The following is a 24,692-nucleotide window of genomic DNA, read 5'->3' as shown; positions in this document are numbered from 1 at the left end:
TGTTGTCTCTGTTGGCCAGGACTGGCCTCATAAATGTAAATGGCCTTTGTACAATTTCCTTGGATTTTATCTCTGGGGTCATTAGTGTATTTTTAGAGATAATGAGGTGTGAGCTTCTTTGAATGCCAGGAAGTTCCTTTTGTTTGAGTCATGGCTTCAGCCATTTTGAAGCCATTGTCCATTTTTTAAAGATTTCTTAAATGAGCCATTCAGATATGTATACTATAAAAATATAGAGTGAAGTCTTATACCTCTGACAGTTTATATACCCCTATAAAGTCAGATACAGAGTATTATGAACAAAAACAGAATTACATGGAAGAACTCAGCAGGTCTAGCAGCATCGGCGGAGAAAAAAAGAGTTGACGTTTCGAGTCCTCATGACCCTTCAACAGAACTGAGTGAATATTAGGAGAGGGGTGAAGTATAAGCTGGTTTAAGGTTGGGGGGGGGGAGAAGTTGGGGGGGGGGTGTGGTTGTAGGGACAAGCAAGCAGTGATAGGAGCAGATAATCAAAAGATGTCACAGACAGAAGAACAAAGAGGTGTTGAAGGTGGTGATATTATCTAAACGAATGTGCTAATTAAGAATGGATGGGAGGACACTCAAGTTACAGCTCTAGTGGGGGCGGGGTGGAAAGGCTAACAGGGCATGCAAGATTTAAAAATAATGGAAATAGGTGGGAAAAGAAAAATCTATATAAATTATTGGAAAAAAACAAAAGGAAGGGGGAAAAATGGAAAGGGGTTGGGGATGGAGGAGGGAGTTCAAGATTTAAAGTTGTTGAATTCAATATTCAGTCCAGAAGGTTGCAAAGTGCCTAGTCGGAAGATGAGGTGCTGTACCTCCAGTTTGCGTTGGGTTTCACTGGAACAATGCAGTAAGCCAAGGACAGACATGTGGGCAAGAGAGCAGGGTGGAGTGTTAAAATGGCAAGCGACAGGGAGGTTTGGGTCTTTCTTACGGACAGACTGCAGGTGTTCTGCAAAGCGGTCACCCAGTTTACGTTTGGTCTCTCCAATGTAGAGGAGACCGCATTGGGAGCAACGAATGCGGTAGACTAAGTTAGGGGAAATGCAAGTGAAATGCTGCTTCACTTGAAAGGAGTGTTGGAGGAACAGCACCTCATCTTCCGACTAGGCACTTTACAGCCTTCCGGACTCAATATTGAATTCAACAACTTTAGATCTTGAACTCTCTCCTCCATCCCCACCCCCTTTCCGTTTTTTCCCCCTTCCTTTTGTTTTTTCCAATAATTTATATAGATTTTTATTTTCCCATCTATTTCTATTATTTTTAAATCTATATCTTTGATGCCCTGTTAGCCTTTCCACCCCACCCCCACTAGAGCTGTACCTTGAGTGTGCTGCCATCCATTCTTAATTAGCACATTCGTTTAGATAATATCACCACCTTCAACACCTCTTTGTTCCTTTGTCTGTGACATTTTTGATTTTCTGCTCCTATCACTGCTTGCTTGTCCCTACAACCCCCCCACCCCACTTCTCACCCCACCCTACTCACCCCCCCCACCTTAAACCAGCTTATATTTCACCCCTCTCCTAATATTCACTCAGTTCTGTTGAAGGGTCATGAGGACTCGAAACGTCAACTCTTTTCTTCTCCGCCGATGCTGCCAGACCTGCTGAGTTTTTCCATGTAATTCTGTTTTTGTTTTGGATTTTCAGCATCCGCAGTTTTTTGTTTTTAACAGTGTATTATGAATTGCAACAGGGCCAAAGACCCTATTTAAGTAAGTACCTGTAACCACACACATAGTCCATATAAGCTTGGAGTGTAAAAATAATCTCCAGTTTTGAAAAATCTTTCATTTTGATATGAAATGTAGATAATCATTTAGGTGACTGATATTTATAAGAATTGGCTTTGGTTTCCTGAGAAAAAGGTAACATTCTAAACCCAAAGATGATGATGTTTGTTTTAACAAAAAAGTGGTGCTTGTGATAACCTTGGAAATGGTGTTGTCCATAGTTCTTTCCCTGACTCCCCACTACCCCGTGCTCATTAGAGCACAAGGTACAGGCAGATCAGGCTATAGTTTATGTGAGTGACTGCACAGTAGGGGCCGGATTTTGTCAGGGCAACAGTGGTAACAGCGATGGGCTATGAAGTCAGGGGCAACCCCACCTCAGCTGTTTTGGGGAGCCCCAGGTAGATTCTATGCTAATCTAGCAACTACTGAGCTGCGGTCAGGCCTTCAGTCCCTTTAAGGAAAGACAGCCTTCAGTCCCAGCTGTGCCACTGCTGCACTGCACCCAGCCGAGAGACTCAGTGAGGAATGCCGGCCTCTCAGCAAGGGAAGTAATGGTTCAATGAAGAGTGTAGGAGGGTGTGCCAGGATCAGCACCAGGCATACCTAAAAATGAGGTGTCAGCCCGGTGAAGCATCAACACAGGACTACATGCATGCTAAGCTGCATAAGCGGCATGCAATAGACAGAGCTAAGCGATCCCACAACCAACAGATCAGACCTAAGCTCTGCAGTGCTGCCACATCCAGTCGTGAATGGTGGCTGACAATTAATCAACTCACTGGAGGAGGAGGCTCCACAAACATCATCCTCAATGAGGGGAGGTGGGGGGGGGGGGGTGGTGGTCCCAACACATCCATGCAAAAGACAAGGCTGAAGCATTTGAAACAATCCTTAGCCAGAAGGGCCAAGTGGATGATCCATATCGGCCTACTCCGGAGATCCCCAGCATCACAGATGCCAGTTCTCAACCAATTCAATTCACTCCACATGATATCAAGAAACAGCTGAAGACACTAGATAGTGCAAATGCTATGGGCCCTGACAATATTCCGGCAATAGTACTGAAGACATGTGCCCCAAAACTTAATGTGCCCCTAGTCAACTTGTTTCAGTACAGCTACAACACTGGCATCTACCCAGCAATGTGGAAAATTGCTCAGGTATGTCCTGTGCACAAAAAGCAGGACAAATCCAACCTGACCAAATACCGCCCCATCAGCCTATTTTCGTTCATCAGTAAAGTGATGGAAGAGGTCATCAACAGTGCTATCAGGCAGCAGTTGCTTGGAAATAACTTGCTCACTAACCGGTTTGAGTTCAACTAGGGCCACTCAGCTCCTGACCTCATGACAGCCTTGGTTCAAACTTGGACAAAAGAGCTGAACTCCCGAGGTGAGGTCAAAGTGACTGCCTTTAAGGCAGCATTTGACCGAATGCAGCATCAAGGAGCCCTAGAAAAACTGGAGTCAGTGGGAATCGGGAGAAAACTCCACTGATTAGAGCCATATCTAGCACAAAGGAGAAAGCTTGTGGTTGTTGGAAGTCAATCATCTCAATTCCAGGGCATCATTGCAGGAGTTCCTTAGGGTAATGTCCTAAGCCCAACGATCTTCAGCTGCTTAATCAATGATCTTCCATCCATCATAAGATCAGAAGTGGGGATGTTCGCTGATGATTACATAATGTTCAACAGCATTCGCGACTCCTCAGATACTGAAGCAGTCCATGTCCAAATGCGGCAAGACACTCAATACCAGGCTTGGTCTGACAAGTGGCAAGTAACATTTGCGTCACCCAATTGCTAGGCAATGGCTATCTCCAACCGCAGAGAACTTAACCATTGCCCCTTGATGTTCAATGGCATTACCACTGCTGAATCCCCCACTATCAACATCCTGGGGGTTACCATTGACCAGAAACTGAACTGGACTACCATATTAATACCATGACTACAAAAGCAGGCCAGAGGCTAGGAATCCTGTGGTGAGTAACTCACCTTCTGACTCCCCAAAGCCTGTCCACCATCTACAAGGCACAGGTCAGGATTGTGATGGAGCAGTCTCCACTTGCCTGGATGAGTGCAGCTCTAACTGCACTCAAGAAGCTTGTCACAATCCAGGACAAAGCATCCCATTTGATTGGCACCCCATCCACAAACATTCACTTTATCCACCACCAACACACATTGGCAGCAATGTGCACCATTTACAAGATGCACTCCAGGAACTCATGAAGACCTCATAGACAGCGCGTTCCAAACCCACAACCGCTACCATCTAGAAGTACAAGAGGAGAAGACACATGGTAACACCACCAACTGGAAGTTCCCCTTCAAGCCAAGCTACACACCATCCTTACTTGGAAATATATCCCAGTTCCTTCACTGTCACTGGGTCAAAATCCTGGAACTCCCTACCCAACAGCACTATAGGTGTACCTACACCACATGGACTGCAGCGGTTCAAGAAGGAAGCTCATCACCACCTTCTCAAGAGTAATTAATGGATGGGCAATAATTGCTGGCCCAGCCAGCGATGCCCACATCCCATGAATGAATAAAGAAAAACAAGTAGGATTGGGGTTCACCAGGGCCAGTCAGGCAGACCCCAGCAACATGAGGGCATGATTGGTCTGGTCAGTGGGGCTGGAAGGGACTCGGTGGTGGGGGGGGGGTGGTGGTGGTGGGATTGCAGCCATGTGGTGGCCATCACTGCAGGGAGGCTGCAAAGGTAAAATGCTAGCTGTGGCAGTAAAGCAGTAAAGACACCTAAGTGGTCAAATAAGTGGCACAATCGGTCTCTAGGCAGGAAAGCCTTCCTGCACATGACCCGCAACTGGCAAAGTGCCATAGCGGCAGGAAGGAAACAAGAACTCAAAGATGACCCCCACAACACTGCCCTCCCTCCTGAGTTTTCTGTTTCCAGCCCATATCAAAACCATCCCCCCCCCCACCTCCCAGCCATCTCCTCCAGGCCCCTTAGTCTCAATTCAACAGTGAGGATGTAGGGAGAAGCCAAGGCAATCATATAGAATGGTGAGCTCTGAAGAAGAGTCATACAGACTCGAAACATTAACTGTTTCTCTCCCCACAGATGCTGCCAGACCTCTTGAGGTTTTGCAGCATTTTCTGTCTTTATTTTAGAATGGTGGGTTTGAAGCTTGGATGGAACAAGATAGGGAAACCCAGCAGACTTGATAAAGTGGAGAAAGACAACAACGATTGTAATAGAGAAATTACAATGGATATTTCCAGCATAAGCTTTCCTCAATACATCTCATAGTGGAGTTATAAGGTGGAGCAGCATTTGCTTGTTGCATTTAGGGAACCTGTTAAAGTTTAGTTTCAAATTAATATTTTCCTTAACCACAGCAATAGTGATACATGATGACATGAAAAGAGTAAAAAAGAAAACAATGTTAAAATAGCTAACGATCAAAATAATCAATAGGCAGACCATTATTAACATTTCGAATATAAACTATACAACCAGGATTTTCTGGTTGTCGGGCGGGCTCGGTAGGGATGAATGGGAGCGGCCGTGAAACAGTCTGCCGCCCGCGATTGGGCCTCAACCGCGATTTCACGCTGGCTGGCCATTTAACAGCCAGCCAGCCTGAAACGCACACTGCAGCGCTCAGCACTGCTGATGTGGGAGCAGGAAGAGTGTGAGCATAGATGTTCATGCGGATGTGCACAGTACAAGTTCCCTGAGGCACAGGGCTGCCTCAGGGAGCTGAACATTTTTAAAATAAAAATAAAGAAATTAGGAATGTTAAAAACATGTCCCCTCATGTGAATCTGTTGCATGAGCAGGGACATTTAGAGATGAGTTTGAAAAGTTTTGAACTTTTTTTAAACACCGGTTGAAACCCTCATCCGGCCCATGGATGAGGCTTCAACAAAAATGCAAAGGTCGCTTGTCCTTTTCAGCCATCCGCCAGCTGAACATTTGGACGGGCAGTGAAAAATTTCAATCAATTACGTCGTTAGGGGTCTTAATAGGCTGCTTAATTGTTGGTGGGAGCACCACCGACTCCCGCTCGCCAACCAAAATATTGCACGAGTGCGCGATGAGGTCGGGTCGCTGGCCCAACATCATCCCGGATCATTTCACTCATTTGGGTTGGGCACACGCCCGCCTGACAAGCTAAAAATTCTGCACCAGGAGTTTCCAGAGTCTGTGCCCAAGCAGACTGGATTAGTCAGGCACAGCAAATATTGGAAAATCAACCAGACTGTTGTGCTCCCTTGTAAAGAAACCCACCCGATTTTCCAGTCAACCCGGGTTCTGACCCATTATTACCTCCCTTTTACAATCTGAAAGAGGACAATTGACAAAAGTAATTGAACTTAAACCATAAGGGCTGACTTACTTCATCAGGTGTCTGCTGGACAACTAACATATACAGTATACCTGAGATATGTGCTGTGTCTGTGAGGGAAAGAGTGTCTGTGGTTTTCCTGTCAAGGGCTAATGTGCTGGGGCCAACAGTTCAACAGTTATAGTGCAGGTGCAGCCTTCTTGATCTGCTGCAGTCCATGTGGTGTAGGAACACCCACAGTTCAGTTTGGGAGGGAGTTCCAGGGTTTTTGACCCAGCGTCAGTGAAGGAACGGTGATATAGTTCCAAGGCTAAAGTCTTCGGATTGGTGAGTGGGGGCGGAGCCCACTCGCTGATCCATAAAGTGACACATGGTGAAATCGGGCGTGTGTCCGACATCACTGTACATCATTCAGGTCTTGAGTTCAGTGGGCACACAGCGGAGTCGACTGTGCGCCCGCCGAACTGTCAAAGGCCTATTAAGGCCAATTAAACTAATGAACTGAGCTGCCTGTCCAACCTTAAGGTTGGCGGGCAGGCAAAGAGCCCAGGCGGCCTTCACATTTATCATGAAACCTCATCCAGGGGTGGGATGAGGTTTCATGAAGGTTTTTAAAGTTTAATAAAAATGTTTTAATAAAATTCATTGACATGTCCCAGTTCATGTGACACTGTGACATGAGGGGACGTCTTAAAAATTTTTTTTTCTTTATTAAAATTTTCAAAATTCAAACTGATCTCCCTGAGGTAGCTCTGTGCCTCAGGGAGATTTCTGCTCTCCTTCGCGCGAAGGACCTGACTCAGCCTACTCCCCCCGCCCGCACAGGGAGCGCTCAGTGCTTCCAGGTGCGCATCACACTGGGCAGGCCTTAATTAGCCCACCCAAGTAAAATGGCGGCACGCAGCCGATCACAGACGGCGATCGGCTGCGTGCCCGCTCCCGTCCAACCCACCCGACGGGGAGAAAATTCTCCCCCAAGTCAGGATGGTGTGTGACTTGGAGCGGAGTTTTCAGGGCGTTGTGTTCCCATGTGTCTGTCGCCCTTATGCTTCTAGGTGATAGAGGTTGAGGGTTTAGAAGGTACTGCCGAAGCAGCCTTGGTGAGTTGCTGCAGTTCATTTAGTAAATGGCACACACTGCTGCCATTCTGCGCCAGCCATGGATGAATGATTAAGGTGGTGGATGGGCCATTCATCAAGTGGGTTACTTTGTCCTGGAAAGTGTTGAGCTTCTTGAATGTTTTTGGAGCTGCCTGTAGGCCTGGTTGCCTGTCTCAGAATCTGCTCACTGCTGCTGGAGAACAGCAATCAGGCTCTGCAGCCAGAAAATTACTTCGGGTGGGGTGGTGGAATCCATTAAAAAGTTGAGTGATCTTTTTCCATTAATCATTTTCAGGCTGTCCCCGGTAAATCTTCTGCCAGATCACTAAGTCTATGGAAGTTTCAGGTATAAAACTGAAACTTTTCTATACGAGGGTTCACTGAGCAAAATGAAAGGAAACTCTAGTAATGGGGGCTGAAAGCTTTACAATAAGTCTCACTTCCCCCAACCATTTTCTTTTCATTCCACCTGGAACCTGAGCATTCTCATTTTGAGCTGCTATTTGTAACTGGCTGCCAAATGAGGCTGAACAAGTCACAAAGTATTTTTGTGCACTGGAATGGAATGACACAGGCAGAAAATGGTAAGCGATCTCTTACTGAATCTCTGTGGGTCAAAGTGTTTTTACTGTGATTTCTGCAGGTTTGCTGCTACCTTATTGAAACAGTTGGGTGCCTGCAGTTTCCCTTCCTCCCCCATTCCCAGAAGGGCCTGCAACCAGAACAGGTATAGTTGAAAGGCTGAAGGCAGAGAAATGTCTAGGCATCTGCATTCTCTCAGGAACACAGCTGTTTGCAGAGGAAATGCTGTTTCTTCCCATCAGTCCAATAACTTGGAAAGTATTGGGCCTGGCTTGGCACAACTAGCTGCGTCGGATGCAGCTCCTAGCTTCAAGCTTTTGAGGCAAACCATTCAGATGGTCCGTTCCTGACAAACAGACAGCAGGTTCCCTAGAGGACAGAGAGGCCTTTACTGACCTCACAAAAATGCTTCTCAAGAGGGATTTATGTTCTATTCTATGAGCCATATCAAAAACTTTACCAAATGACAAATAATTGGCCTCTTAAGTATTGCAATCAGCATGTTTAATATGTATCATATGACTAAATTAGTATATACAGTATATATATATGAATACTACTCATATAGTTACATATATATTTCTCCAGAACATAATTTCAGATCATTTCATCTTCACACCAGTTAATATAACTGATCTGCCTGCCTTGCACCACCCCCGGTTTGAAGCAAAGCATTGGCAAGGCAGGGAAACTACTACCGACTGATTAAAGTTGCAATCAGCAACTTCCCTGCTGCATTTAATTGGTCCCTCCCGATTTCCCCCACCACCAAGTCTTTTCCAAGCTCTCTGGTTAACGCTTCCTGTGTTGAGATTCTACATTCTCTGACTATGATATTTAAATGTGTAGCATCGCTACCTGCATAGCCCACACTGCGTTCCCTGAGGTTTTGGACATCTTCTGCATGTTGATTTGGCACTATCCTAATGTCACACAGTTGACCTGGCTGATGTGACACCGGGGTCCAAGATTTGGACAGTGCTGGCCCTGGCAATGCCTACAACGTCCACTCTTGAAAATAAAAAGGTGAAGCAGCAAGGTGGACCCTGCAGGAGCATTATTGAAAGGGCCAAGCACCTGATTGCAGTAAATTTGTGGAACTTTTTTCCATTGTAAAGTGTCTCTGGAGGGTTTTTGGAAGTGTTGTGGTGCTTTCCTGGTTTTGGTAGGGAATGTTGCTGCATCCTCACAGAAATGGCAGAGAGGTAGGTAACTTGTTCAGACAAAGGCTGCAACAGGTATGGGGGAAGCAGAGACAATGTCTCTGAGTCTGCAACACAACAGGGAGATAGAGCAGAAGCTGTGGAGAGAACAAACTCTATGCAGCTCCTTCTGCTAAGTTGGAGCTGGACTCATCCTTGCTGCTTGACTGACAGGTGGCTGTCAGCATCTCTGTGCACATGCCCATCAGCTTTGTACTTTATGCAGCTCCATTGAGGACCGCATCTGAGTCCTCTGCAACAGTATTTGTCTGTGAACATGCCCTTCAGTGAGCTGGCACACCAACTTCTTCCTTTATCCCTGGCCTGGTTGCACCCCATCATTCTCACCAAGCACTGATTCTGACTCCATACTAGCCTCTAAGGTACACGTAGGGCCAATGTCTAAGCTGATGGCTGAGTGTCAGTTCAAAGGACAGGGCCTCTTTACTACTGCTGTGCTGCTGCTCTCTGTTCCTCCTGGTGTTGCTGTGGCTGGGCATGTAGCAGTTTTCAAGTGTCTGAAAGCAAGAATTCAGAGGGGAAGGTTAGATGTTGAGGGGAGGGATTTGGGGTTGAAAGCAGGAGGTCTGTTGTTGCTCCATCATGATTGGCTATCATTCCACATAGCAGGATAAGGGTGAGCTGGGGGTTGAGAAGGAACATAAGGGAGTAAAATTATGTTATCTGCAATATTTTGAATGATGTTGGATGGTACCGATTTCATTGCAGTTGTCACTATGATGCAGAGAACTATCTCCCCTCTATAACTTAGGATAAGCAGGTGTCTTTGTCCCCTGTTGGCTCTGCTCTGCTCCCTTCTATTACGTAACATATCATCTTGCAAGAGAGAGGGCAGAATGTTAATGGCTGTATAAGACTGTGTTCGACAGATGTGCCTGCCACAGCTGAATAGCTGGAGGATTAGAGTTGGATGCAAGGCGTTGGCAGCCTGTGAGGGCTACGTTGGGTATCTGAATGTTATAAGTGTGTCCTGTGTGCCAGGGAATACTGATGAATGAGTGATGGGATGAGGTGCATTGAACTGTGTGACAGATTGGAGTTGTGGTCCGTTCGAGATGTCTTGTGAATATGCATTCACTGACCTTGACCATTTGAATGAGGCCATCAGGCCTTTTGTGGCACTACTGACAGGTTCGCAGATACAGTTCAGAAGCAGGAGATATTGCTAACGCTTGTGGTAAGTGAGTCCATTCCCGGAAATGGGGCTCAGCTACTCTGAGGTGACCTTGAGTAGTGATGAAAAGCATCTCTACCACCAACAAATGCAGTCTCTTGTTGCAGAGGGATGCAGAGATGATGTCCGAGGGACAGAGAGGGCACAAATGTTCTCCATTCACTATAGAGTCAAAGGCTCAGCTTCCTGAGCATGTCGGAGCAGCAGTGCCGCTGGAGGTTGTGCCTATTGAGGCAAGTGGTTGCTGATTTGTGTACCCTGATGGAGGAGGACCACAGGCCTTGCTAGTCGCGTGGGCTCACTCCACAAGTAACTACAAAAGTGCCTTGAACATCTTTGCCTCTGAGTCATTCAAAAGAGTGGCATCAGACTGAGTGGTATTTCGCAAGGGCTGCCCAACACTGCAACAGACAGGTGATGGATGCCCTATATCGGGGCATTTAGTTCCAGACAGATGGGGCCGCTCACACCCGGAGGACTATGGCTTTAACTTTATAGGGGAGGTGGTGGCACAGCACTGCCACTGGATTAGTATTCCAGAGTCACAGGCTAATGCTCTGGGAACTTTGGTTCGAATCCCACCGAGGCAGATGGTGAAATTTAAATTCAATAAAAAATCTGTGACTAAAAATCTGATGATGACCATGAAACCATTGTTGTATAAGCCCATCGGTTCACTAATGCCCTTGAGGGAAGGAAATCTGCCATCCTTACCTGGTCTGGCCTACACGTGACTCCAGACCCACAGCAATGTGGTTGACTCTTAAATGCCCTCTGAAAAAGGACAGTTAGGATGGGCAACAAATGTTGGCCTAGCTTTTGATGCCCACATCCCATGAATGAATAAAAAAATCTTAAAAATGGCAGCATTCTCTAAAGTACAGGGCAAGATAGACTGCTGCCATATGGCCCTTAAAGTCCTGGTCAAGCAGCCAGGGGCTTTTATGACTAGGAAGGGATTCTACTCCCTCGATGTCCAGTGGTGTGCGACCGCCACAGTATTTTTTGCAAGTTTGTGCACAATTTACTGGCAGTTGCCATGGCACCTTCACTCTGAGGAAATAGCAGGTACCACAGCTGTTCATGCCACCAGATAGACTATGTGGATGACTGTTAGGGGTAAAAGGTTACCCATTGAACAAACCGCTGCTGATACTTGTGCGCAACCCCACAATCGAAACTCAGAGTCACTACAACTGCTGTCATCTCAGCACAAGGGCCTCCATTAAGCAGATCTTTGGACACATGAAGATGCACTTCTGATGCCTTGATGGGTCAGGTGGTGCCCTCCAGTACTCTCCCTTGAATTTCTCCCATGGTGGTAGTTTGTTGCATTCTTCACAACATGGCCCTCCAGAGAGATATGGAACTCGAAGAGGGAGATTTGAGCAGTGGCACACGTCCTTGGAGAAGGAGGGGGAAACTGTGGTGGAGGCAATGATCCTGAGCTGCAAGGCCTCCCAGGGGGCTGGCTAAGGTGTCAAACCATTGACTGGGATGGCAGGGAATCTTGGGCTGCACAGATCCCCGCACATTTTTCCTGAAGGCGACACACACTGGATTACATATGACTCAGTACCACACCTCTCTCACAAGAAGTGGCCATGTACAAAATGTCTGCCACACAGATACATCTGCTGTTTCCCCACAATACCTGAAATATACATCACCACAGGCCACACAATGACCCCAGCATCCAGCTTTGTGTTACACAGCCACTGCATCATGATGGTGCCTTAATTCCCACATGAAGTCTCAAGGCATCAGGTCAATCATGGGCAAGGAAACCTCCTGCTGATTACCACGTACCGCCCTCCCCCAGCTGACGAATCAGTGCTCCTCCATATTGAACACCAGTCGGAGGAAGCACTGAAGGTGACAAGGGCACAGAATGTACTCTGGGTGGGCGACATCAATGTCCAACACCAAGAGTGGCTTGGTAGCACCACTACTGACCAAGCTGGCCATGTCCTAAATGACATAGCTGCTAGACTGGATCTGCGGCAGGTGGTGAGGGAACCAACAAGAGAGAAAAACATAATTGACCTCATCCTCACCAAACTGCCTGCCACAGATGCATCTGTCTATGACAGTATTGTAAGAGTGGCACCGCACAGTCGTTGTGGAGACGAAATCCCACCTTCACATTGAGGATACCCTCCATTGTGTTGTGTGGCACTGCCACTGTGCTAAATGGGATAGATTTCAAACAGATATAGCAACTCAAAATTAGGCATCCATGAGGTGCTGTGGGCCATCAGCAGCAGCAGAATTATGCTTGAACACAATCTGTTACCTCATGGCCCAGCATATCCCCCACTCTACCATTACCATCAAGCCAGGGGATTAACCCTGGTTCAATGAAGAGTGCAGGAGGGCATGCCAGGAGCAGCAGTAGGCATGCCTAAAAATGAGGTGTCAACCTTGTGAAGCTGTAACACAGGACTACCTGTGTGCCAAACAGCATAAGCAGCAAGTGATAGACGGAGCTAAGCAATCCCACAACCAACGGATCAGATCTAAACTCTGCATTTCTGCCACATCCAGTTGTGAATTGTGGTGGACAATTAAACAACTCACTGGAGGAGGAGGCTCCATAAAGATCCCCATCGTCGATTATGGGGGAGCCCAGCACATCAGTGCAAAAGATAAGGCTGAAGCATTTGTAACAATCTTCAGCCAGAAGTGTCAAGTGGATGATCCATCTTGGCCTCCTCTGGAGGCCCCCAGTATCACAGATGATTCAAAATACCGGCGGACCTCCAGCCGTGACATTGAGCAGGCCAGGGATGGAAATGATCCAGGCATCGGGGTGAATAAAAATTTAGCCCTTTGGGTCTGTAGTTCTTCACACTTGCCAGTGGAGGTGAAGGTGATGAAATGGCACTTGCTGTTGTGGTTTCCGTTTATTCCTTTTAGTCTTCCCTGTAGTATCAGTATTCCTACCTCACCCTTGCACGAGTTGTTCTTTCAGCTGTTGCCATGTTACCAGATTGTAAAGCAAAGCTCTCAGCACTCAACTAGTGGACCAACATGTATTAGGGTTGGGAAGGCAGAGAGTTCTCCTGCACTTTTATGGCAGTAGATTTAAAATAGATTTTAAAAGGAATTGAGAGGCCTTTAAAACTTATATTTTGCTGGTTTCAAGTCATCTTGCACAGTGCTGATACTTTTAATAGCTACAAGGTGAATGGAACAGGCAAAGAAAAATGGCTATCATCAGCCTTGTTGATTGAAGCTCACCCTATCCCGTTACCTATTTAATTTTGGACTTGACAAAAAGCAGTAACCCTATTGAATCTCTGATTTTAACTTAGAGATGATGTCTGGAAGGCAGGGCAGAAGCAAGTGACACACCTCCTCGACATCAGCAATGAAGCCTGGCAACTTTAACTCCCAAGGTAGATCCACATAGCCCTCTTAGTTTCTTGCCCAAAATTTAGCAGGAAATGGCAGGTAATTGAGAGAAGAGAGCGGAATGATGAATAGCAGGAAAATCAGCTAAGTCAAGAATACAAGTGCTTCATATGAACATATGGACGTACGAATTAGGAGCAGGAGTTGGCCATTTGTCTCCTCGAGCCTGCTCCACCACTCGATAAGATCATGGCTGATCTGTTTGTGTTCCAAATTCCACATTTCCTTCTACCTTGATAACTTTTGATTCCCTTGCCTAACAAAAACCTATCTACCTCCACCTTAAATATATTCAATGATCCCTCCTCTACCGCCTTCAGAGTTAAAGTTCCAAAGTCGCACAACCCTCTTAGAGAAAAAAATTCTCCTCATCTCTGTCCTAAAAGAGCAACCCCTAATTTTAAAACAGTGCCCCCTAGTTTTGGATTCAGCCACAAGAGGAAACATCCCTTCCACACCCACCTTGTCAATACCATTCAAGATCTTATATACTTCAATCAAGTCTCCCCTCACTCTTCTAAGTACCAATGAAAACAAACCCAGTCCGTCTTACCTTTTTTCATAAGACACTCGTTCCAGGTTTCAATCTGGTAAACCTCCTCTGGACCGCCTCCAATGCATTTACAGCCTTCCTTAAATTGGAGACCAAAACTGCACAAAGTATTTGATGTGTGGTCTCACCAATGCCTTGTATAACTGAAGCATAACATCCTTACTTTTATAAAAACAAAAAAACTGCGGATGCTGGAAATCCAAAACAAAAACAGAATTACCTGGAAAAACTCAGCAGGTCTGGCAGCATCGGCGGAGAAGAAAAGAGTTGACGTTTCGAGTCCTCATGACCCTTCGACAGAACTTGCGTTCGAGTCCAAGAAAGAGTTGAAATATAAGCTGGTTTAAGGTGTGTGTCTGGGGGGCGGAGAGAAAGAGAGACAAAGAGGTGGGGGGGGGGGGAGTGGGGGGGGTGTGGTTGTAGGGACAAACAAGCAGTGATAGAAGCAGATCATCAAAAGATGTCAACGACAATAGTACAATAGAACACATAGGTGTTAAAATTAAAGTTGGTGATATTATCTAAACGAATGTGCTAATTAAGAATGGATGGTAGGGCACTCAAGGTATAGCTCTAGTGGGTTTTTTTTTTATATATAATGGAAATAGGTGGGAAAAGGAAAATCTTTATAATTTATTGGGAAAAAAAAAAGGGGTGGGGGGGGAAAACAGAAAGGGGGTGGGGATGGGGGAGGGAGCTTATGACCTAAAGTTGTTGAATTCAATATTCAGTCCAGAAGGCTGTAAAGTCCCTAGTCGGAAGATGAGGTGTTGTTCCTCCAGTTTGCGTTGGGCTTCACTGGAACAATGCAGCAAGCCAAGGACAGACATGTGGGCAAGCGAGCAGGGTGGAGTGTTGAAATGGCAAGCGACAGGGAGGTTTGGGTCATTCTTGCGGACAGACCGCAGGTGTTCTGCAAAGCGGTTGCCCAGTTTACGTTTGGTCTCTCCAATGTGGTCTCCTCTACATTGGAGAGACCAAACGTAAACTGGGCGACCGCTTTGCAGAACACCTGCGGTCTGTCCGCAAGAATGACCCAAACCTCCCTGTCGCTTGCCATTTTAACACTCCACCCTGCTCTCTTGCCCACATGTCTGTCCTTGGCTTGCTGCATTGTTCCAGTGAAGCCCAACGCAAACTGGAGGAACAACACCTCATCTTCCGACTAGGGACTTTACAGCCTTCCGGACTGAATATTGAATTCAACAACTTTAGGTCGTGACCTCCCTCCTCCATCCCCACCACCTTTCTGTTTCCCCCTTCCATTTTTTCCCAATAAATTATATAGATTTTCCTTTTCCCACCAATTTCCATTATAAAAAAAACCCACTAGAGCTATACCTTGAGTGCCCTACCATCCATTCTTAATTAGCACATTCGTTTAGATAATATCACCAACTTTAACTTTAACACCTATGTGTTCTATTGTACTATTGTCATTGACATCTTTTGATGATCTGCTTCTATCACTGCTTGTTTGTCCCTACAACCACACCCCCCCCACCCCCCCCCCCCCCCCCCCCCCCCCACCTCTTTGTCTCTCTATCTCTCCGCCCCCCCACACACACACCTTAAACCAGCTTATATTTCAACTCTTTCTTGGACTCGAACGCAAGTTCTGTCGAAGGGTCATGAGGACTCGAAACATCAACTCTTTTCTTCTCCGCCGATGCTGCCAGACTTGCTGAGTTTTTCCAGGTAATCCTTACTTTTATGTTCAATTCCTCTCATAAAAAAAGCATTCCATTAGCCTCCTTAATTACTTGCTGTACATGCATACAAGCTTTTTGTGACTCATGCACTAAAACACCTAGATCCCTCGGCACCTCAGAATTCTGCAGTCGTTCTCTGTTTATGTAATACTCTGCCTTTTTATTCTTCTTGCCAAAGTGAACAACTTCACAATTTCCCACATTTTACTCCATCTGCCAGATTGCTGCCCACTCACTCAACCTATCTATATCTGTCTGCACCCTTTTATGTCCTCTTCACAACCTCCTTTCCTACCTATCTTTGTGTCATCTGCAAATTTAGCTACCATGCCTTCGCTTCCCTCATCTAAGTCATTGATATAAATTGTAAAAAGTTGAGGCCTCAGCATTGACCCCTACGGGACTCCACTCGTCACATACTGCCAATCAGGAAAGACCCATTTATGCGTATTCTCAGTTTTCTACCAGCCAGCCAATCTACTATCCATGCTAATCTGTTAACCCCCATGCCATGAGCTTTTATTTTTCACAATAACCTTTAATGTGTAAGCTTATCAAATGCCTTCTGGAAATCCAAGTACAATACGACTAAAGGGTCCCCTTTATCTACAGCACATTATACTCCTTCAAAGAACCCCAATAAATTAATTAAACATGATTTCACTTTCACAAAGCCATGCCTTCTCTTCCCAAACACCTTGAGTTTTTCTAAGTGCCCAGCTATAACCTCCTTAATGATTGATTCTAACACCTTTCCCACGACAGACGTCAAACTAACTGGCCTATAGTTTCCAGTTTTTTGCCTTCCCCCTTCTTGATTAGAGGGATTATATTTCACACTTTCTAGTCCGATGGAACTTTATCAGAGTCTACCAAATCTTGGATAATTAACACCAACGCATCCACTATCTCATTTGCCACTTCTTTTGAGATCCCAGGATAAAGTCCATCAGGCCACAAAGACTTGTCAGCCCGCAGCTCCATCAGTTTGCTCAGTACCACTTCCCTAGTGACTGTAAATTCACCAAGTTCCCCTCTCCCTTGCACCTCTTGATTTACAGCTATTACTAGAATGTTTTTTGTATCCTATGTAGTGAAGACAGAAGTAAAATATTTGTTCATTTCATTTGCATTCCCTTATTATCTATTATTAATTCCCCATTCTCACTCTCCAGAGGACCAACACTCACTTTGCTTACTTGTTTCCTTTTTAATACCTGTAGAAACTCTTGTTATCCATTTTTACATGGCTAGCTAGCTTCTTCCCATACTCTAATTTATTTCTCCTGATTTCTCCTTTTGGTCATTCTCTGCCGTTCTTTATATTCTGACCAATCATCTGACCTGCCATTCATCTTTGCACAGTTATATACATTTTCCTTAAATTTGATGTTTTCCATAACTTCTTTAGTTAACCAGGGATCGTGGGTCACCTCCTTAGAATTTTTCTCTATAGTAGGAATATATATTATTCTGAGTATTCTGAAATATCCCTTTAAATGTCTGCCACTGCTTCTGCATTGATCAATCCTCTAGCCTAGTATCCCAGTTCACTTCAGCTAGCTCAGCCGACATCGTTGCCCTTATAGAACAAAAACAAAAATACCTGGAAAAACTCAACAGGTATCCCTCTGCGGAGAGGGATACAATTGACATTTCGAGTCTGTATGGCCCTTCATCAGAACTAAGACATATAGAAATGAGATGAAATATAAGCTGGTAGAAGGGGGTGGGACAGTGGAGGCCAAGAAGAGACTGCCAGAGATGTCACAGACAAAAGGACAAAGGGGTGTTGATGGTGGTGATATTATCTAAAGGATGTGCTAATGGGGACATTAAGGGAAGCAAACTAGTGGCAGATAGCCCTAGTGTGGGTGGGCTGGGGGGATGGGATCGAAATGGGCTAAAAGGTGGAGATGAAACAATAGATCAAAATAAATTTAAAAATAGGAGGGAAAAGAAAAAATATAGTTGTAAAAAATGTATAAATTATTGGAAAAGGGGGGATCAGAAGGGGGGTGGGGATGGAGGAGAGAGTTCATGATCTGAAATTGTTGAACTCAATATTAAGTCCAGAAGACTGTAAAGTGCCTCGTCGGAAGATGAGGTGCTGTTCCTCCAGTTTGCGTTGAGCTTCACTGGAACATTGCAGCAGGCCAAGGACAGACATAAGGGCATGAAAGCAGAGTGGTGTGTTGAAATGGCAAGTGACAGGGAGGTCTGAGTCATGCTTGCGGACAGATCGAAGGTGTTCCACAAAGCGGTCACCCAGTCTGCGTTTGGTCTCTCCAATATAGAGGAGATCGCATTGGGAGTAACGAATGCAGTAGGCTAAATTGAGGGAAGTGTAAGTGAAATGCTGCTTCACTTGAAAGGAGTGTTTGGGCCCTTGGACGGTGAGGAGGGGGGAAGTAAAGGGACAGGTGTTGCACCTTCTGTGGTTGCATGGGAAGGTGCCATGGGAGGGGGTTGAGGTGTAGGAGATGATGGAGGTCCTTATGCAAGTTTAAAATACTAGTCTTAGACCCACTCTTCTCTCTTTCAAATTGGATGTAAAATTCAATCGTAATGTGGTCACTGCTACCTAGGAGTGCCTTTACTCCAAGGTCATTGATTAATCTTGTCACATTACACAAATGATCTCATGATTGGAAAAGGGCGAGCTAGTGCAAAGGAAGCCTCAGCCTTCCTTGCGAGGCCTGGAGGAGTACTCCTTCACCTCCAGGCCCCACAATTTAGGTAGAAAAATGTTTCAAAATGCTTACCTTCTTTGGCCTCTTGTTGCCCAGAGCTTTCTTTCCTCTATACTTCCCCACTGGTTAAAATAGAAGTCAGGTTCCAAAGGCATCATCACAACTCAAACTACATATTTAACAAAAGACCATGAACATAAGATTGACATCTTACCTGTCTGCTTAGAAGAGCAGGTTAAAATTCAAGACCACAGGAAGAGAGTGAGACAACTGTGGGGACATCCACCAACAGATTTTAACTGCCTGCACACCTAGTTTCTGCAGAGTTAATGTCACTCCTTTAAAGACTTGAGGGACATTAAAATAATTTTCTGGCAGGGAGAATAAAACTGGGCTCTAGATAAGCTTGGAGAACATGTGTCTCATTATTCCACCCCTCTTAACACCATTTGGTTGAACCTGTGACCTGACTGGAAAAAGGCCTATTGTCAGACACAGGAAAGTCATCTATTCAAAGCATTTCTCACCTTGTAACATTTAGATTCTGTTCATAGAATAAATTGGTTCCAGAAATCAACAAAAATGTTGAAACACAACTTTTGTCAATGAACAGCAGAGTTTTGTATTTGGATTGGTGTGCAGTTTGTTCAAATGATTCACTAGCACCACTGAGTGTATGATGTACACCATCTTGCAGCATGAAGGCTACAGAATTCTGACTAAAATGGGAGACGAGATAGATTTGCTTTTCCACTGTCCCCTGCGGAATCAGCATTCTGTTTCTTACGCTGCATATAGGGGGAGGCAATGGTGTAGTGGTATTGTTGCTGGACTAGTAATCCAGAAACCAAGTGTAATGCTCTGGGGACAAGGGTTTGAATCCTGCCACAGCAGATGGTGGAATTTGAATTCAATAAAAATCTGGGGGTGAATTTTCTCCCTGTCAGGGGGGGTTGGATGGGAGTGGGCAGGTGCATAGCTGATTGTCAGCTGCATGCCGCTATTTTCCGTGATACTGTGCGGGCAGGGGGAGTAGGCTGAGTCTGGGAGTCGCAGCACGGAGCTGCCTCAGGGAGATTAGTTTGAGATTTGAAAATTTTAATAAAGAAAAAGAAATTAAGATATGTTCCCACTCATGTGACAGTGTCACATGAGCTGGGTGTCAATGAATTGTATTAAAAAATTTTATTAAACTTTAAAAACCTTCATGAAACCTCATCCTACCCGTGGATGAGGTTTCATAATAAATGTGAAGGCCGCTTGGGCTCTTAGCCTGCCCGCCAAAGTTAAGGCTGAATGGGCAGCTCAGTTAGTTGGTTTAATTGGTGTTTAAATGGCCTTAATTGGCTTTTGACAGTTCGGCGGGCGTGCAGCCGACTCCGGTGCGTGCCTACCAAACTCAAGTGCTGAATAACGTGCGGTGATGTCGGGACGTACACTCGACATCACCATGTATCATTTTAGGTGTTGGCGAGCAGGCCCTAACCCCGCTTGCCAAGCAGAAAATTCTGGCCCTGGAATTTGAAGTCTAAAGATGACCATGAAACCATTGACAATTGTTGTAAAAACGCATCTGATTCACTAATGCCCTCTAGGGAAGGAAATCTGCCATCCTTACCTGGTCTGGCCTACATGTAATTCCAGACCCACAGCAATGTGGTTAACTTTTAGGGGAGAATTTTCTCCCCGTCGGGGGTCTGAGCAGGAGCGGATGCGCAACCGATTGGCTGCGCGTCACCATTTTGCATGGGTGGGGCAATTAAAGCCAGTCCAGCCTGACATGCACCCAGAAGCGCTGAGCGCTCCCTATGCAGGCGGAGGGGAGGAGGCTGAGCTGGGGCCTGCGATCTTTCGCACGTGCTCAGGGAGATTAATTTGATTATGAAAAGCTTAAATAAAGAAAAAAAAAATTAATTCAGACATGTCCCCTCATGTGACAGTCTGACATGAGCTGGGACATGTCAATGAATTATAATAAAAATTTTTTATTCAATTTCTAAATACTTCAGGAAACCTCATCCTGCCCTTGGATGAGGTTTCATGATCAATGCAAAGGCCGCCTGGACACTTTGTCTGCCTGCCAGTCCAGACAGCCAGCTTAATTAGATTATTAGCAGCCTTAATAGGCCTTTAACAATTCGGCGGGCGCGCAGCCGACTCCAGTGCACGCCCACCGAACTGAAGACCTGAATGACATGCGGTGACGTCGAGACACATGCCCAACATCACCGTGCATCATTTTACGCATCGGCGAGCTGCGCCCGCCCCCACACGCCGACCAGAAGATTCAGGCGTTAAATGCCCTCTGAACAAGGGCAATTAGCGTTGGGCAATAAATGCTGGTCTAGCCAGTGACATATCATATCCCATGAATGAATAAAAAAAAAGAAATACACTCAGACTACAAGAACTGCCTTCAGTTAACAGAGGTAACTTGAAGTTTTCAAGTAAAAACATTATGAAGATATTAGAATGTACAAAAACAGTTCAATTGGGAAATGTAAGCAATGAGGTTTTTGTTTACTAATTTTACTAAAAAAACTTAGTTTGGGTATTAGAAGTTTTTTGTAAAAAGCTGTTTGAGTAATTCGATTAATCAAAAAACCATGACAATCAATTGTTTACATAGGAAATTATATCAGTCAAGGGCAGTTTTAATGATAAATGTTGACATAAACGTGTAACTAAAACTCATAATAATAGGAAACGAGGTTTGCAAACAGGAAGTGCACTATTTTAACCAGTTAATTGAAAGCCCAGCAGGGCCCATAGCTGAGACATGATTGAAATGAGGAAGATAAGGGACTGCCAAGCCTGGCATATTGCTACCAACTGGCAGAAACCGGAGAGGTGGGCAGTTAAAATGCCCCGAGTTACTTATGAGATGGAAAGCTGTCGGATCCTGCTAATTGAGATTTTTAGCCACCCTCTCGACATACATCTAAGTTGTTCACACATTCCCAAAGCCACCAAGATCCTTCTTTAAATATGCAGATCATCCCGACTGGTCTTTTAACGCTTTATTGGTACCCCATCCACTACCTTAGACATTCACTCCCTCCACCACCAATGCACAGGGGCAACATTGTGCACCATCTATAAAATGCACTGCAGCAACTCACCAAGGCTCCTTTGACAGCACCTTCCAGACCCTTCCAGATCTCTACTACCTAGAAGGACAAGGGAAACAGGTGTATGGAAACATCACCTTCTGCAAGTTCCCTCTAAGCCACACACCACCTGGACTTGGAACTATATTGCCATTCTTACATTATTGTTGAGTCAAAATCCTGGAGCTGCCCTCCAAACAGCATTGGGGTGCATGTACAGCACATGGACTGCAGCAGCTCACCACGATCTTCTCAAGGGCAATTAGGGATGGGTAATGGTTGCTGACCCAGCCAGTGATGCCCAGATCCCGTGAAAGAACTTTTAAAAATTCTGGGATGACTTACCAAAATGTGTGTAATATAAAACATTCATGGGCAGAAATTTTCACTCGATGGGCAGGCATGCGACCGACCCACTCAAGCGTGAAACGACGTGCGTTGACATCGGCCAAGTGTGCCAACATCAGCGCGCAGTCGTGTGATAGTTCAGTCAGCAGGCACGCAGCGGAGTCAGCAGTGTGCCTGCCGGCAATTAAAAGGCATGTTAAGGCCATTAAACAATCAATTAAATTATTTTTTTCACTGCCTGTCCAATCTAACTGTTGGCGGGCAGGCAAAAAGGCCAAGCAACCTTTGCATTTTTTTGAAAACCTCACCCGTGGGCAGCATGAGGTTTCCAAAAGCAAATAAAAATAAAATAAAAGTTTTAAAATTTAAATAATTTCATTACATTTTTTATTCATCTCTCGTCATCTCTCTGAGGCACAGAGCTGCCTCAGGGAGATTATGCAGTGCTCACTTGTGCACATGTACAAAGTTCATGCTCAGCCCGCTTGCCCTCTCCCCGCCCACACACGCAGCGCTACCACTTGCGTGTCACGCTGGGTGAGCCTTAATTGACCCACCAACATGAAATCACGGTGCTGTACTGATCGCAGTCAGCTTCCCGACTGCCCCCGCCGAGCACCCCCGCCAAGGGCAAAATTCTGTCCCATGTGAGCTTTGAACTTACGGCCTACATTCTAAACCATGTTAGAAATATTCCATCTGGCCATGGCTGGATCTCTTCAGTTTCACTGGTCAAAGCCTTCCCAGGTTATCAGCTACACTGAAGAAGCTCTTCCCGCCTTACACTCACCCTGACAAGTTAATGACAGATCAGGAAACTGGTTTGCTAGTTTTAAAATCTGAAATTGGAGTTAAAAAAGTTCTAAAATGGCTTTTTAATATCTCAGTTACTTAACCAACAGATCCAAGGGGGTTAGCTGCTTGCTTTCAATCCTGTCTCAACGAAACTTGGAAAAGAGCAGAATGATATTGGGATTCCAACCCAACATCAATATATATTGATTTACCTCCCATCCTGTACCAAAACCTGCTGTCCCTTGATTATAAAGATTTAGTCAATTGTTGCTACACTAGGGCTGCATTGAGTCAAGGAATTTGTATGGACAGCAGAGGAATTCACTTCAATGTGTTGGCATCTGCCTCTATTGAGGTTTACAATGGCTGTACCTCCTGCCATCTTCTGGGTTTTTCTATCCATTTACAACCCCCCACCATCCCTTCTGGTGCTACAGTGTTACCTTGTTTAGTTTCCAACTCAACTATGGTTGTGATCCAGTCATCTACAAGAGACAGTGATATGAGGTGAGGAAACAACCAACAATGATAAACAATTACAACACCTCCTGTCTCAAATTACTCATAAATGGTGTCTCAGAAAATTATTTTCCGAAAGAAATCCGCCTGATTTGTATTTGAATTAATCATCATTAGCTGTTTCCTGGGACAAGGGATAGTAACAGGAAAAGCGGCTTTTTTATTTCTTCACTTCCATGAACAATGCCATAGGAGGTGAACTAGAAAAATTATAAATATGGTATCAATTAATCAGCAGATAATGAGTAGAGCACTCACATAATGTAAACCATTATTTAATGAAACTAGTTGACAACTGGATCTTAAATTACGGTGATGAAAACGAGAACAAGACACTAAATTGTATTTTTTTTTCAGGTTGGATTTTCTCTATGCCTGGCATTCTGGGGTATACGAAGTATAATGAAAATCTAACATCTACCAATGGACACCAGTATGAGAATGAACCACCTCTGCAGCAACACTGTAACATGGTCAGCTTCAGCATGCATAGCTCACAAAGTGCTTGGGGACAGTAATAAATGTGTCATGGCTCTATATAAATTAGCAAAAAAGAAATAATTTTACAATGTAACATTTTAGGGGAAACAAGAAATATGTTTTTGACTGCAAATAACTTAATAGGAAATAAAATAATTTAACATTTTAGAATCAGAAGTCAACAAGAATAGTAATTTGTGATATTTTGCATTAGATAATGGAAAGAATTTATGTTGTGATATTTATTGACTATAAATTTTCTTGATATTTAATTCCAACTATACTAAAATTTACAAAACTTAAGCACAGGCTATACGAACTCAGGCCGTTATTTTATATAACAAAAGTCAATGACTGAGAACAGCAGTATAGTACCACTATGGATTCTCTGCATTTGTTCTCTGCCCTCTGCATAGTGCTTCTTAATAGGGTTGATTTGTGTAGCACATATATCATAAAATTCTGTTCAAAACCTCCAATTTTGTTTTAAAAAATCATATGAAGAGTTTTGTTATGCACACCAAACAATCATTTCAAAAAATCAATTTGGTAGCTTGCATGAAATTAACAAATGCTGAAGGTAACCTGAAATTTTGTTAGTATATTACGACTTTAAAAAATGAACCATAACTGTTGAAACCTAATTTAATTAATGCAAATAAACATTTCATGAATCTCTGCAACAATGTGATTACATTTGTACCTCAGTCTTAGAGATCTATTTTGGTGTTTTGTGTCATTTTTGTGTCCTGTCTCATAAGATTCTGTGGTCCTTGTCTTTTCTATAAATAAATAATTCATGCTAGAACTAACATTTCACTGTGATCTGGAAACTTGACCAACTACTTATTTCTACAGAAAGTGCTAATGAAATGAATAGCTGGTAATG

General features: G+C 44.6%; 1 protein-coding gene across 2 annotated transcripts in view; it reads left to right on the top strand.

Moving 5' to 3' along the window:
- The window catches only part of agmo (alkylglycerol monooxygenase), a 487,986-nt gene extending 463,503 nt beyond the window's left edge, over positions 1 to 24,483 (top strand). For both annotated transcript variants that reach the window (XM_041183159.1, XM_041183160.1), the window contains exon 13: positions 23,681 to 24,483. In XM_041183159.1, coding sequence (XP_041039093.1) covers positions 23,681 to 23,737 — 57 coding nt within the window. In that variant the 3' untranslated portion in view covers positions 23,738 to 24,483. The remainder of the gene's footprint in view (positions 1 to 23,680) is intronic.
- The last annotated feature ends 209 nt before the right edge of the window (positions 24,484 to 24,692 follow it).

The sequence above is a fragment of the Carcharodon carcharias genome, chromosome 3 (assembly GCF_017639515.1).
Source record: "Carcharodon carcharias isolate sCarCar2 chromosome 3, sCarCar2.pri, whole genome shotgun sequence".
NCBI classification, from domain to species: Eukaryota; Metazoa; Chordata; class Chondrichthyes; order Lamniformes; family Lamnidae; genus Carcharodon; species Carcharodon carcharias.
This window is presented reverse-complemented; position numbering and strand designations above follow the sequence as displayed.